At 49.8% G+C, this 14373-nt stretch overlaps 2 protein-coding genes across 2 annotated transcripts in view; one reads left to right on the forward strand and one right to left on the reverse strand.

Moving 5' to 3' along the window:
* The window catches only part of RPL37A (ribosomal protein L37a), a 259950-nt gene that overhangs the window by 138573 nt on the left and 107004 nt on the right, over positions 1-14373 (reverse strand). The window lies entirely within an intron of this gene.
* The window catches only part of MARCHF4 (membrane associated ring-CH-type finger 4), a 104035-nt gene that overhangs the window by 60953 nt on the left and 28709 nt on the right, over positions 1-14373 (forward strand). The window contains exon 2 of the mRNA XM_068408155.1: positions 11038-11193. Coding sequence (XP_068264256.1) covers positions 11038-11193 — 156 coding nt within the window. The remainder of the gene's footprint in view (positions 1-11037; positions 11194-14373) is intronic.

Genomic DNA, 14373 nt, shown 5'->3' on the forward strand with positions numbered 1-14373 from the left:
TTTCTGCTAATCGGCAGATGAAAAATGAGTTACTTCAGATGTCATGTCCTACTGCACGAGTCTCGTAACGTTTGGAAAAGCCACAACAGAGTTACCCAGTAATTGAAGGGCTCTACATGAGTGAACTTTGTAATTGCATATTCTTCTCCTCCAGTCCGGGAGGCAGAAAGGAAAAGCAGATCAGGCCATGTCTTAATAAAACAGCTCTGTCCTGCAGTGTTACCAAAGCTAAAAGTAAACAAACCGAGCTCATTATTTTATATCGCAGCTCCCCGGCTGCCGCGGCAGCCCTGTGTGTGATGTACTGTCTCCCACTTCACTGCCCTCCACCGCTTGTGCTTTCAACCCTGTGCCAGGCTGCCCTTGGCCCCGGCAGCAGCCTTCACCCTGGGTGCACCCGAGGCCAGCAGCCACCCTCAACCCAGCACCATCCCACGCGGCAGGAGACACAAAGGGCTTTGGAGGGTTTCTGTCTCTGAGCTGCTGGTCCTGACCGTCATGGGGGGAGGAGGAAAAGCAACTGCATAACATCCTCATCCAGACCCGTTGGGGTGGCCTCTTCTGCTGAGACCCCATCTCTGCTCCCAGCTGGGAAACGCTGCCTTTGAGTACTGGAAACGTTTCTGTCTGCACCTTATTGAACATGCACGCAGCTCCCCCAGTTCCCCACCCTGCTGCCCTCGGTCCTGGCTGGGGGTCACTTGAGGGTCCTATAGCAAATGGGAGCCCCCAAATCCTGCTGTACCATTATTTTCCACTCCCCTCCGTTGATGAGCTGATGGTACTGGCATGAAGCAGCTCCTGAGCAGTTGTTGCACTTTTGGAAGGAGCATCTCACTGCTGTAGGGCTGCAAACAGCACCTGGCCATTTTTTCGTTAGTGAAGAAAGCAGGAAGATGAGGCAAATATTACAGAATAAGGATTTTCTCAGCTGTTTTGTTAAAGGGGTTTTCAGCTTTCTCAGGGAAAAAAAAAGAAAAAAGTCTATTGCTCAGTTTGTTTCACTGTCTTTAAAAGTGGGATCTATCATCTGGAGAGTCAAATCCATTTCTGTGGATTTTCCATGGCTGCTCCTCAGTGGCTGATGGCATAATGTTTTCTGAAATGGCCATTAGCTGAGTATCTTTATGAACGGCTTCCCAGGGAAGTAGCTGCAAAGTTCAGTTTGCTGAATTATGAGCACATCTCTGATAAGAATTGCATTATATGGTACTTGCATGCTGAAAGCATTAACTTTATACTTTGAACTTTTAAAATACACATTGATGGATCTGATGAGGACTGAAGAAGTAGAAAGGTGAAGGTCCCCAAGGATTAGAGATAATAAGGAATAATTGCTATCTTTTTTTTCCATGAAGAAGCAGTAGTATATATTTAGAAGAATTCTATTTAGCTGAGGCTTTTTCACTAGAAAAAGCCATTTGTACAAAAAAAAATAATGGAAAACATCTTTAATTGGTTGAAAATTTATTACAACAAGCCATAACTTAAGGGCACTTGATTTGTGCTGAAGAGCTGTTTGGCTTCATGGAGTCGCATCAGATTTACCCCAGCATCCTAGGGAGCAAAATCGAGCTCACTCTTGTCTCTCACACAGAATAAATCTAAGTATTGTCTGAAATACTTTTATTTTTTAATTAAGAAGAACCAGAGTGAAACAACAGTGGATTTCTCTTTCAGAAGAGACTAGATCATTCTACCTCACAAAATGGATGCGGTCTACAGTAAATCTCCAGAAGTTTAAAGCTTTGATACTTCAAGTGAAAGCCCAAGAGCTACAGACTAGGACACTTCTCTGGGATGCTGAGACAGCTCCACTTTGTAATCAGGACAAGTCTGGAGCTGAACTCACTCTAACACCCAAGTGTGCAGGGATATTCGGGTATCTTGATTTCACATGCACAGTGCTGTGATTTCTGTGCACCGAAGGCTCTTCACTTAATCGGTGTTATTATCACACCTGATGAGACACAGCAGGTGATATTGGAGATGCTTGCCTTTTGATTCCTTGCAACTGAGCAACATTTAGCAAGAATTACTTAAATCAGCTAATCAAAAACATGTTCAATGACATTAGGATGAAGTGGGCTCTAGAACACCTAAGCAAAGTTGTTTTTCTTGTGGAAATCCTTCTGTAGAGAGAGAAGTACATAAATCGCAAAGTGATCTATATATTGTAAGCTCTCTGCTCCTTGGGCTGTTGATAAGTAGTTCCAGAAAATCCTTTGTTATTCCATATTTCAGGCGAGGTTCGACTTTGTTCTGGTGGAACAGTTTTTCACAAACCTTTTCTACTTGCATTTCGGTGGTATAGCTGGGGCTGGCCCAGAGCCTGTGAAGTAGCTGCCAGACCAAGGGCATACAGTGGTGCAGCCAGCATGCGGCTGGGCTCTGCAAACACATCTGTGGACAGCCTGGTGTCTGCCTCCCCCGTGCCAGGGAAACGGGGTGGTGGGGCTGTTTGCAGGTGTCATTTTGATAGTGGTGCCTGTAGGCAGGGGCATGGTGCTTTGCAGCACTGGTCCACCAGTTGCCATTTCTAATAAATAAGCACTGAGCCCTGGTCCTTGAAACCAGGTTTTCATCCCTGAGGAAGGGTGTTCTCTGACTTTAGGAAATTAATTTTCATGGAGTATGGCTACCCAAAAGTGCTGATGCTGAAAGGACAAGATGGTGGAACTGTAAAGGGGCAAGTACGAAGCTTGCTGCAGCAGGCAGAGCAGGGGACAATTCACCTCCAACCCCCAGTCACCTGGGAGCTGGGCGCCCTCCTCCTGTCCATGCGGAGGGGACCACAACGCTTCGTCCCACAGAGGTGTGAGGGCCTGATCGGGTACAGCACAGAGACACCACCTAACTGCCCAGACTCTGCAAACCAAGGGCTTCCATCTTGCTGAGAAACAAAGCCAGAGATGCCGCTGGCACAAACTGCTGGAGAAAAACACCTGCAGAAATTCAAGGCACGTGTTTTCTCCTCTCTGAAGTCGGTAGAGCCCTTCTGCTGTATTGCACGATGCAGAATGGCCCAGTCTGCTGGGCACAGGGAAGGATCAGTCCCAGCTTCTTCTTGGGTTCAGTGGTGGCAGCAACAGCATGGCAGGAGTGCTTGCAGGTCCCTGTGCTTGCTGTGTTATTTGCTCTGAGGACAAATGGTGGGTCAGGATTCCTGTTCAGAGGAGTCTCCTCCCAGAAGGGCCCGTCTGTTGGCAATACCCGCACGCAGAGACGGAGCTCAGCATCTTCCCTCTCAGTCAAAGGGACCCTTGGGGACTGTCCTCCCCTCTCACTCCCACAGCAGTGCCTGTCCCAGGTTAGAACCAGCCCCCAGCATCCCTTTCTGTGCTGTCCCCCCTTTCACACCCAAGTGGGACTTATATCGTAGGGCTCTCTGCCCTTCACCTTTCCCTGACCTAAAACCAGGTGTTAAAATCCTCCGTAGCCCATTGCACAAAAAATACCCTGTGATTCTCTGTTGCTCACAAAAATGTATGCTTTCTTCTCCTTTAAAGTACTTTGCCTTAAAGGAAATTGATGTTAAGCCACGAGACACCTGGTCCTACCTGTACCAGCTCCCTTTTGCCTTTACCAGTGGTGGCAGGGATGCACCCAGAGCTGGTGGATTGTGCCTGCCTGTGGGCAAACATGTGCAAGTTACTGTCAGCTAGATATTGAAACAACCCTAGCCTAGATTAAGCCCTTTTTTCCTTTTTTTTTTTAATTGTAAGGGGTAGGACCACATCAAAATATTTCACGTAAAATTCCACAACATCCCTGCTTTGCTTTTCTGTTTCTGAGGCACTGCATAAACGTGCCCCAGCTCCCTGACAGCTCACACTGAGCTCCGTGGAGCTGCGTTCAATCACCTTCCTCTGGAAATGAGTGGAGGAGTGAGGGCAGAGCTGTGCTGCGGAGCCACCACTCCAGACTGCTCCGAGGATGAGTCATGGAGGCAAAGGTTCCTGTCTGAGCGAGGCAGAGCCGCTGCTCTCTTAACGTGCTGGGCTTTCTGCACCAAGGACTTCTCAAGCCTCTTCCTCCTTCTTTCTTTTCTTCCTGAGTTTTTATTCCTCGTCTTGGTTTGTCTCTGCCCTGCAGAGCTCTTTAAGTTTTTAGCAATTAAAGAGGGGAAAAAAGCCATCCCTATTCTGCTCCCGGGTGGGACCGAGAGCTGATCTGTGTGCAGAGGAGACTCCCCCCTGCTCCTACCTGGCTGAGTCCCTTGCACCATTGCTTACCCTGTGGGAAAGGTAGAGTATGGAGGTTGCTCTCAGGCTTTTTCAACATGGCACCCATCCCTGTTAATAAGTGGTGGGGATCCCACGGGGGCACACGGGCAGCACTGTGGGGGGGTCTGGCTTTTGAACATCCCGCTCAGAGGTGGCAGAGGAGGAGCAGGGCGATTTGGTGAAGAGGGTGGCCAATGCCGTGGTGCAGCTCAGGGCCCTTTTCAGGTTTCCTGTGCTCTGCTGACTGGGGCACAGCTCTGGGATGGGGACCAGCCAGATGCCTCTCCCCCAAATCCCTGCACTGTTGTTGGGCATGGGGGCACAGGGTCTTTGCCTACTGTCTGCCTCTGACCCAGCTGAGCCTCCTGAGTCATCTACTTAAACCAAAAAAAACATCTTTTGGCTTCAAACATGGGCAGACTTCACTGATGCCCTGGTGAGCAGGCAAGGTGGGGTGATGGTCCCTTAGCTCTGCAGTGACAAAAAGTCCCAGAAACCCCATGAGGATCAATAAGGCTCAGAAAAAAGGAATTCTCCCTGCCTTACCCCTTCTCCATCCCCCTCCCAAATTCTGAGCTGCCACCCCTGGCTTTGTCTGTCCATCCATCCATCTGTCCCAGCAGCAGTGACAGGCACAAAATGCTGGCAAGGAAAGGAGCAGAGATCACTTAAAATTCCCTTTGGCCATGGTAAAGCCAAATGCTGTGGGCAGCAGCTGCTCAGACGGAAAGTCACGTCACTTGCGGTAGTGGTGGGACGAGTTTTCCTGCAGAAGGAGGCTGCAGAGCAGGTCCCACCCTGCCCTCCACACAGACATGGCTGCAGCTTTTCGTATTTTCATCAGAGAGGTGCAGAAAAAGCCCGAGCAGCATGGCAGCCTCAGCGCTCCTCGCAGGTGCCGCGGCAGCAGCCCCCGTGGGCGGAAAGGCAATTTGTGCTGTTTTTGGAGGATCAGGAGCTCTGCAGACACGATGGCTTTTCAGACAAGACTCACTCGGGACAAACACTGGGTCTCAGCTCAGGACCATCTGAGACATATCCCTCTCCTGACCAGCACCCACGTTTCCAGACACCCCCAAAATATGCCTGGCAGTCCCGGAGGGGTGCATGGTGATTTTGCTGGGTACATTAAAGCCGAGCTGCCTTTCTGCTCGCACCCAGCCTGTAGGCAGAGGGATGCCTGTGTTTTGTTGCTAGATTAGCCCCTTGAAAATTGCAGAAAACCACAAAAAAGCAGAGCCGTGCCCCCCCCCAGCCATCTCAGAGCCCCCAGGTTGCTGTGCCCGGCTGTGGCTGCTCACCCATACTGCCGTGGGAATAAGGAGCCCCAGAGAGGGACCCACACCTCTACCATGCCAGAGCCCCACAGAGATGTGTTCCTGCCCCAGGGAGCTCACAGGCCAACATCCCACACCAAAAACTTCAGCCAGGCAGCCACAGGCTTAAAGCCATTGCTGAGCAACAGAAATAATTGTCCAGAGCTGGAGTTTTCTCCGGTCCTTTACAGGGCTGCGTTTTCTCTTGCTGCTGGGGTGGGGGGTGCTCATTGCACCCCAGGGCACACAGATCTTTCCTGGCATGGGGCAGCACTGCCTCTGCATGCCGCAGGGACGACCGGTCTTGCAGGGAAGCTGTGGGATGAGCCAGTCCTGGTCACGGAGGTGGCATGGCAGCAGTGGTGGCACCTGGGGGTGGAAAGGGAGCTTCAAGGAGTCTGGGCAATTTCTTTTCATAATCACTCACATAGATTTTCCTATAGGTTCCCCAGGTTTTAAGGAACTGCCCAGTTGGGGGATTCCCCCCCAAGGAAAGTCTCTTGGCAAATTGCTGCCAAGACAGGGAGATTTGGGTCAGCACCCAGCTCTGCTGGGGTGCCTGGGGAGATGCCACCTCACCACAGAGCCCTGTACATAACTGTGTCCTGTGCTGTCCTGACACCACGGGAGACATAAGCCCACTCCTCACTGGGTCCACACTCTGCATCAATCTCCCACAATGCTGGAGAATTTTCATGCAACATACATATATATATTTGTATATTCACAGATACTTATTTCATGTCCCTTGTTGTCTGTTGCTGGCTGGCACAGTGCTTGCACACAGGAGGGTACTCACTGGAAGCATTTGAGATGCTGATAGCAATGTGTGTGTTTAGGTTTCACAGCGTGGAGGGGCAGTTCCTGTAAGTGTGTGTGAGGACAGAGTGATCATTAATACCTGTTTATTGAAGTTTAGCAGCTCTGTAACAATGGGTTTCTCTTTGCCATCGGATTTAATTCCTCTGCAATTATGTTTCTAATATAGGAATCATTTGGCATTTATTTGCCATAATAAAACTTCCCATTGCATTTAAATTCAATGTGAAGATTTAAGTGTATTTAGGAGACTCAGTTGAAGACCTGAAATTAAATATTCCTGGTTTCATTTTCCAAACAAGCCAAACTCAGACAAATGCTAGTAGTCAGATCCATGCGTGCAGCTACTCCTGTGAGCAGTGGCATCTGCATGTGCATACTCAGAGAGAGATGGTAGCCCTTGTGATGTGGACGACTCTTTCAGCTTCTTCTCACTGTCCCACTCTGGCCTGGGGCACTGGTCCTGCGGGCAATGCTAATGACTGATGCTACTTTGTACACCTGAGCAGGGAAAACACACAGCTGAGGAAAAACTGCAGGTGTTAAGATCACCATCAGCCATCCCAGTTTGCTGTACAGCTTGCACTACTTTTCAAAATGTTTGCTTTGACAGTTGTGGTAGGAGGATGTTGCTGACATTGCTTTTTCCAGCTGAGCTGGTTCTTAGGAGCAGCCCTAGCAGCAGACATAGGTCAGTACAGCTGGAGCTGGGAGAGCCCAGAAGACCAGTCCTGGCCCAATGACACCATCGTCCCCAGCCCTGCCATGTTCAAAGGAGACTGGGTGGGCAAATTTACTATATTTAATTTATAGTTAAAAGAACACGCCTGGGAAACACATCCCATGACCGCCTGCTGGGGGGTGAGCAGCTGCAGCTTTGGTAGCAATGTGTGGCTGGGCTCCCAGCACTGATAAACAACAGATAAAACGGCCGGGAGAAACACTAACACCAGCAGCAACAGGGGTGACGCTGCTCCTGGCAGCATTGTTTTCTCCCTAGATATAATGAGCATCAGAAGCGCGCTGGCAATGATTTTTTTCCGTCCTTTCTCAGAACTCCTCCCAGTAGGCTTAAAATAGCAGGGCCCAGATAATCGTTAACCACTTTGACGTATTGCAATGGGCACAGATTGGGAATTCATAAGGAGAGGACAGAGCTGGAACAGACCCATGCTCCCAGTTTGTCTCCAGCAGTATCGTCCTTCTCAGGGTAAAGCCAGTTCAGCCTGGCCTTGCCGCTGCTGATCCTGGAGACAAGCTCTCATCACAGCCAGAAATAGGGAAGAATATATAACAAAAAAAAGGCAGGTGCTGTGAGTCCTAAGGCCACTTAGTTGTTTCAGGGGAACAAGATGGTACTGAGCAAGCTGAGGATGAAGCTTACAGCCAGGGAGCATTTCTCCACTAGTTGCTGATAAAGCAGAAATGCTGCTCAGGCTGATCCGAGTGACGGGTTGTAACTCTACAAAGGAAAATTACAAAAATAAGTGTTGGGAAGTAGACCCTTCAAAAGGTCTTTGGAGAGCAGTCCCCAGAGAGAATTGGTGGGAACGCTGTTGTTTGAAGCACTGAAGAATATGTTGTGCAGAGGTATCCTCTATGAACCTACAGAAATGGGCATGGGGATTTAATTTCCATCCCTAATTGCTGTGATCTGCACCTCATTTGGGGCTTGCTTTTGTGTGTGTGTAGCTGTTAGCAGAGGTCTCTGTGCAGTGAATCCTTCATGCATATCACAGCCAATGGACTGCTCCTGAGCTCGCTGTACAGCCAGCGATGGTACTCCTTCTCCTTTGCTGTACAAAAGATTTATTCCTTTAATATATCCCCAGTGTTTATTTTTCTGCTGGTAGAGGAGTGCGTGTGCACATGTGTGCGTGTGGCAGTGTTTTACAAATGCCTGCTGTGGACAGAATTGGGCTTCACAGTATGCAAAAATAGCTGTGTGCCAAACGCAAGGATATAATATTTCACACGGCTGGAGAAAATGTGATAAATCAGGTTTTTGCTGGATTTGCAAAAATCAAGAAACTGGAGGATTCATCTCCACAGCTGAGTCCTGATCTCTTGCAGGAGCTGGCAGGACTGTCTGGGTTGGAGTGTCCCAATTAGGGAAGGGGGACCGGGTCCCTACGGCGGTGTAGGACGTCTATGGACATCTCTTGGCTCTGAAGAGACAAGCTCAGGTTTCATAGACTCATTTATTACAGAGCCCAAGAAGCAGCCAACATGAGTCCATGCTGCAGCTACAGCTTTTCTCCTGTCTTTGCCTGGAGGTTGTTGCTCTTAGTTCCTGCTCCTTTCTGCCCCGTTCCTGATCCCTCATCCACTGGTACCTCCAGCTGCTTGTTAGACAAAACCCAGGTCCCTAACTCTTCCTTTTGAGCCCTGCAGGAGACCTTGGTGTGCGGTGAGGTGGAAAGGCAGGGATGTTGTAGAGCTGGGAGGTTTCTACTTTACCTGCTTGGTGCTGGGATAACACTTGTCCGCTGAGGGGTGAACCTGCTGAGAAAATAAAGCACCAGGGACTGAGATGAGGAGCGTAGAGCGGAGGCATGGAGCAGCGGTCCTTGCACCAGGCTGGCTCTTGGCTCAGAAGAGATGTGCAACAGGCTCAGGTTTGGCAAGCAGGGGAGCAGGGGAGCTGTGCTAAGCCCTGATCCCTCCCCATTCGCATCCTGGCTGGCAGTACGTGCTCGTGTGGGTTCCTTATCACACTTACGCTTTCCCACCCCAGTCCCAGCAACAGGCACAAACATGCACAACCAAAGCCCAGCCCCTCAAACTGCACCTCACAGGGCCAGTCTGAACAGCAAATGTCAGTGCTCCTTCCCACACGCACCTTCCTCCCATCTAATCCTTCCCTGCTTCCCTTCTCCTGGCTTGTCCTGTCACACCTTTCCAGGTAAAAAAGGTTCACAGATCCTACAACCTCCTTGCCCGCCTCTCCCTTTGCACCCCCTCCAGTGTGCAACGAAAACCAGTGACAGGTAGAGCTGAGCCTGGTTTTGTAATGTAAACAGTTATTTACAGTTTTGCTAAGATTTCACGGAAGACGACACTTTTAGGTCACCTAGCTGAAGCAAATGAAGTGATTAACATGTTTGCATTAGGCTTCATAAAAAAAGTATCACTCTTGCCCAGCATGGTGCTCAGTTCCTCAGGTCCTGAGACCTGATGTGGTACCCTGAAAGCTAAGGCAGTTTCCCACCAGGGTTAGCAAGACCAGGGTCTGGTTTCCTAACCCAAGGCAGCTGGGATGGATGTCTTTTACTGTGTCCAGCAACCTCAGACGTCAGGGTCTGTTATCCTGGTGCTCCATCAGAGGTAATGATGGGGCTGATCTAAGGGTGTAAGAGGAAATATCCTCTCCCCAACACTGAAAGTATGATGCCAGCCTTCCCCGTCCCGTAGATATTCTAATTCTGCCTTTAAAATCTTTTAAATCTCGGAGCACAGCTAAATACACTATTGGGGTCTATACAGTTGCTTTTAAACACTAAGAGGTGGGGAGTAAAATGTAATGGCTCTGTTCTTCCCTAAATAAGCAATAGTAAATGACTGTAAAATGAGCTCCTGAGCCTGTGTGTGTGCAGAGGGGAATTTAGTTCTGTGATGATCAGGATGACAGCAGGTGGGTCAGAATAATACTGGGGTTTCCTGGATACCCCTTTTTAAAGCTACACCAGAAACAAGGGAGTGAGCCAGGAGTTCAGTGTTTTGGCCGCCACTCATAAATGTTTGTGTGTCACAAGCCAGGACATAATTTGTTCTCCACCTTGCTTCCTTCTAGGGTGGAAATAGCCAGCCCTACAGGCTATCCGTCAGTGTGACTCACTTTTGGGACAGACTGTCTGGGGGAAGTAGATGGCGGGGGGGGGCTGTGTGTGAAATTTGAGGACCTTTTGCCTGCTGGGCTATGGGTACACAAAGACCTGGACCCAAAGCACACACCTGCCGCCCACAGTCAGGTTCATCCCTCTGGGTCTGGGAGCACTGGGAAGGAGAAACCAGTGTCTAGCGCTGCAAATGCCCACTGCCTGCCCAGTCCTGGGAGGGACCACATGGCGCTGGGCTCAGTCCAGCTCCCAGAGAGGAGCGGCACTTCCACGGCTGGCACGAGCCAGCCTGCACAGAAAGTCCAAGGGCTGCCACGTCTGTGCTTCCCCTCCTGCCAGGCTGGGCTTGAGGAAGCCATCCCAGGCTGAGCGGGACACCAGCCTGCAGCAGAGGCTGTCTCGCATGTATCCTCACTGCCAGCCTCGCTTTCTAAAATAGGTGAGCAATGAAACAGTGAAACCTGGTTGCCAACAGAGCTGTGTCCACTTGTTGTGGTCTAGTGTCGGTGCTCTGGTGACCAGTAAGACCTGTGCTCATCTAGCTTTTCCTTCAGCGGTGATATTAGGCATCTTTCATCTACCCAGCTGTCTATTTCCTCAAAAAATTGTAGAAACCAAGTATTTGAGACGTTACATCCCTGTCAAACTCTGTTGACATCGGCCAAGAATTATTACAGGGAAAACGGGTGGAGGCAGCACGATTAGATAAGCCAAACCAGGTAAAAAGGAACAAAGAGCAAACAGGTGGATGATGGAGCTTCTGCCGTGCCATGCCATGCCATGCTCAGTCCCTGTGGGAGGAGGGGAGCCTCGCTGATGCTGTCTCTCTTTTTTCAGGGGGAGTTGCTGAGCCCATGTCGATGCGACGGATCGGTGAAGTGCACGCACCAGCCGTGTCTGATCAAATGGATTAGCGAGAGAGGCTGCTGGAGCTGTGAGCTGTGTTACTACAAGTATCATGTCATTGCCATAAGCACAAAGAACCCTCTGCAGGTAAAGGTACTAGAGACATTTCAAAGTCTATTTATTCTCATTTCTATTTTTGTTTCTGGGAGCAAGTGGATTTTAACTGTGTGGGTTTTCCTTCCCTGCGCACAGTGATCTGTACATCTGAGACACTTAGAAAGGGTTGTTGGGCTGGTCCAAAGAGGCCCATGTTCTTCTCAGTGGTACCAGGAGCATCACTCAGATGTCTGCTCTTTCTGTCCTTTGACAATTCCCACATTCATTTACCTCCTGTTGAAAATACCAGTGTGACGATGATAGTGCTGTAACACCTCACAATCCTTCAAATGTGTTCATCCAGTGGAGACCACAGGTATGCCATTTTCCCCAGGGGCAGATGGGATGAAGGAGTCATGGGGTTTGCTACAACAGGGCAGACAGTCTGTGGCAGAGCAGTATCTTGAGACCCCGTGTGTCTAGAGTTGTGCCATTAACCCTGATCTTTTGCTGGGCCTCCTCTGTGTTGTCATGAGGGATGGAGGAGGCAGATGGAGGGCTCTTACAGCTCTCCTCCCTGATCCTGCCACTCTTTACTGCTCCCCCATGATCAAATACCTGGCACAGCACAAGGGGTGTTGGCTGTGATGATCTGGCCTCTCCAACCCTGGTTCTCAGTGGACATTTGCAGATGTACACACAACATGTAAAGCACATCTTGATGTAAGTGGCTGTGAAGGGCATCAGAGGACTCACCTTTTTCTTCCAAGTTCAAAACCACTGTGGTTTAATAAGCCCCACTGCAGGCTGGTAATTTAAAATCAAGATTCAGAATGGGAAAAATTGTGTGACTGTTAAAAATGGGATAAATTATCCTTGATAGCTATTGATTTATTGTGGGGGCAACACCTGAAGATGGACTAATTGCTGCATGCCTTTGCAGAGCACCATTAGTGCCTTGGACATAAGGAAGCACATTACATCCAGGCACTACTGCTTAATTAGCATCATCTGGGCTGGAGAGACATTACAGCAGCATGCTGTGGTTTAGAGACCAGGGCAATGTCTGTAAGGATATTGGTCCGTCCAGCACCTGGCAGAGGGCTTTGGCTCTCTGCGAGTCGCTCTGCTCTCTCACAGGAGGCAAGGACTTCGCTAGTGATGTTGCCCAGTTGTACAGGAGAGAGGGGCAATGCAAAGTCTGGCTCTCTCCTCCAAACTGCAGTCTCTGTGTGTCTTTTTCCAGGCCTGAGGTCACTACTACAGTGAGGAAACAGGGACAGCCCTTTAGGACTGCAGACTTAAATGAAGTAGTGAAATTAGTGGGACATCGTGGGGAAATTTTGCTGGGGGGGAAGGCAAAAGACTGCCTGCGCTTTGCATGTCCCTACAGCTTCTGATTCAATTTTCCATGTGCCGTGGGCTGGAGAGATCAGTAGTTTCATCCCAAGCCCCAGACACAGAGTGTTTTAATTTCTTGGCTCTAGTAACTCAGAGCAGATTGAAACACAGGAGGGGAGATGTGGACAAAGCAGTGTTTGTTTATTTCTGGAAAGCTGGTCCATGAGTGCCCTAATGCTTCCTGCATCTCAGATAGGTCGTGCGATGCTGAGCAGCATTGAAGGTTTGTGGGTGCAGATTTACGAGCGTGCATGTAGCCAGCGCTGCCTTTAATGAATGACCTCCAAATGCTCTACGCCTTCAGGTGGCTCAGGGCAACAGGTCAGTGACTTTCCTCCTGCTCCTCACTCAGCTAAAATTTATTGGAGCTACTCATGGACAAGCTCCCCTCCCACACGCATGTTCAAAAGCCTGCACAAAGGATTGCTCTTTTTGGGCTCCCCTGTTAGGAAGTGGCCTGATCTGCTGGCCTTTGCCACGAACACAAAAACTGAGTGGCAGGAGCAACTGAGTTAGAGAGCTCAGCTCCGGGAGTGAGGGTCCCAGAGGACCGTGCAGATCCTGGGCTCAGAGGCTTCACGTCGCTGGCTTAGACTTCACAGCACTTCTCGCAGAAGCACTGGGAGATTTGGAGGGTGGGAAGAAGCAACTGGAGTGAAAAGCCACTTGGTCTGGAATAAATGTGGCATGTGTGGAGTTACAGCTCCGTGCCCGGGAGCCCTGTCTGGTGCCAGCACAAAGGCACTTCTGGGAAGCAGATGCTACGCTAGCACTAGTACATGAAATCTCGTGGGAAGTGGCTGATGTAGCAGGCCTGGACTTTCCATGAGGACTAAGGGCTCAGGCCCCCCCCGTAACCCATCAGCACGCACACCACTGGGCTTTGCCTCATTCCTCAGTAGCTCTCACCACCCTCTGACGCTCCAAAAGGGAGGCAGAGAGGACCCAGGGGCTGCAATGTCCTGACACTATGTACCATAACAACGTGCCACAGTGTGTGCAGGTGGGAAGAGCATATTTTCTGCTCAGTCTTTACCCCACACGTGGATAGCAGGAGCCACCTGGACATACAGCATGTCTCTAAGTAAAGCAATAGCCCCTGGCCTTTTTTCTCAGGGTCTGCTGGCACTTCTGCCCAGCTTTATTCTTACTAGAAAGCTCTGAATTTCTCAAGCAGAGGTTTTGGAAGGCAAATGCTGTAGGAAATCATGGTTGTCTGTTTATTCCAGACCAACTATAATACAGACAAGGACCATACAAACCTCACTTCCTTGTCAGATGAAGCTGGTTTGGGTGACACTCTGAGCCTGACTAGATTTTAACCAGCAACATGGCTTACCTATCCCCTGTGACTATCCCTGTGTCGTCTCATGTGACAGACCGCTGGAAAGCCAAACCCAGGCATCTGGCAGGCTCTGGGCTCCTTGAAGCATGTCCAGTTGGTCCAAGCAGAGCAGCACACGCGACACCCACATGTTCCCTGGGATCTGCATGTTTCTCTGCCCATTTTGACATCTGCTGCACAGTTTTTGGAGTGCCTAGGAGCACGGTATGGGCCAGATGTGTGCGGAGACTGGTGGTGTGGGCAGAGAAGTTACAGCCGGGGGAACATGGTTCATGCATAATTATCACAGACTCCTTCCAGCCTGCAGGCTGTTATGATGTCTCATACCAGAGAGAGGCCTTTAGTCTGATATTTTGGCAGAATGAATCTCTATAAATTAATGCCCCCCCACCACCATCCCTGGATTGCAGGCATTTAAGAGCAAAGGTCTTAAAGCAGCAACACTGCAAACCTGCTGAGACTGGGGGATTAAAGTTGTTGGACAA

The sequence above is a fragment of the Nyctibius grandis genome, chromosome 9 (genome assembly GCF_013368605.1).
Source record: "Nyctibius grandis isolate bNycGra1 chromosome 9, bNycGra1.pri, whole genome shotgun sequence".
Taxonomy (NCBI): domain Eukaryota; kingdom Metazoa; phylum Chordata; class Aves; order Nyctibiiformes; family Nyctibiidae; genus Nyctibius; species Nyctibius grandis.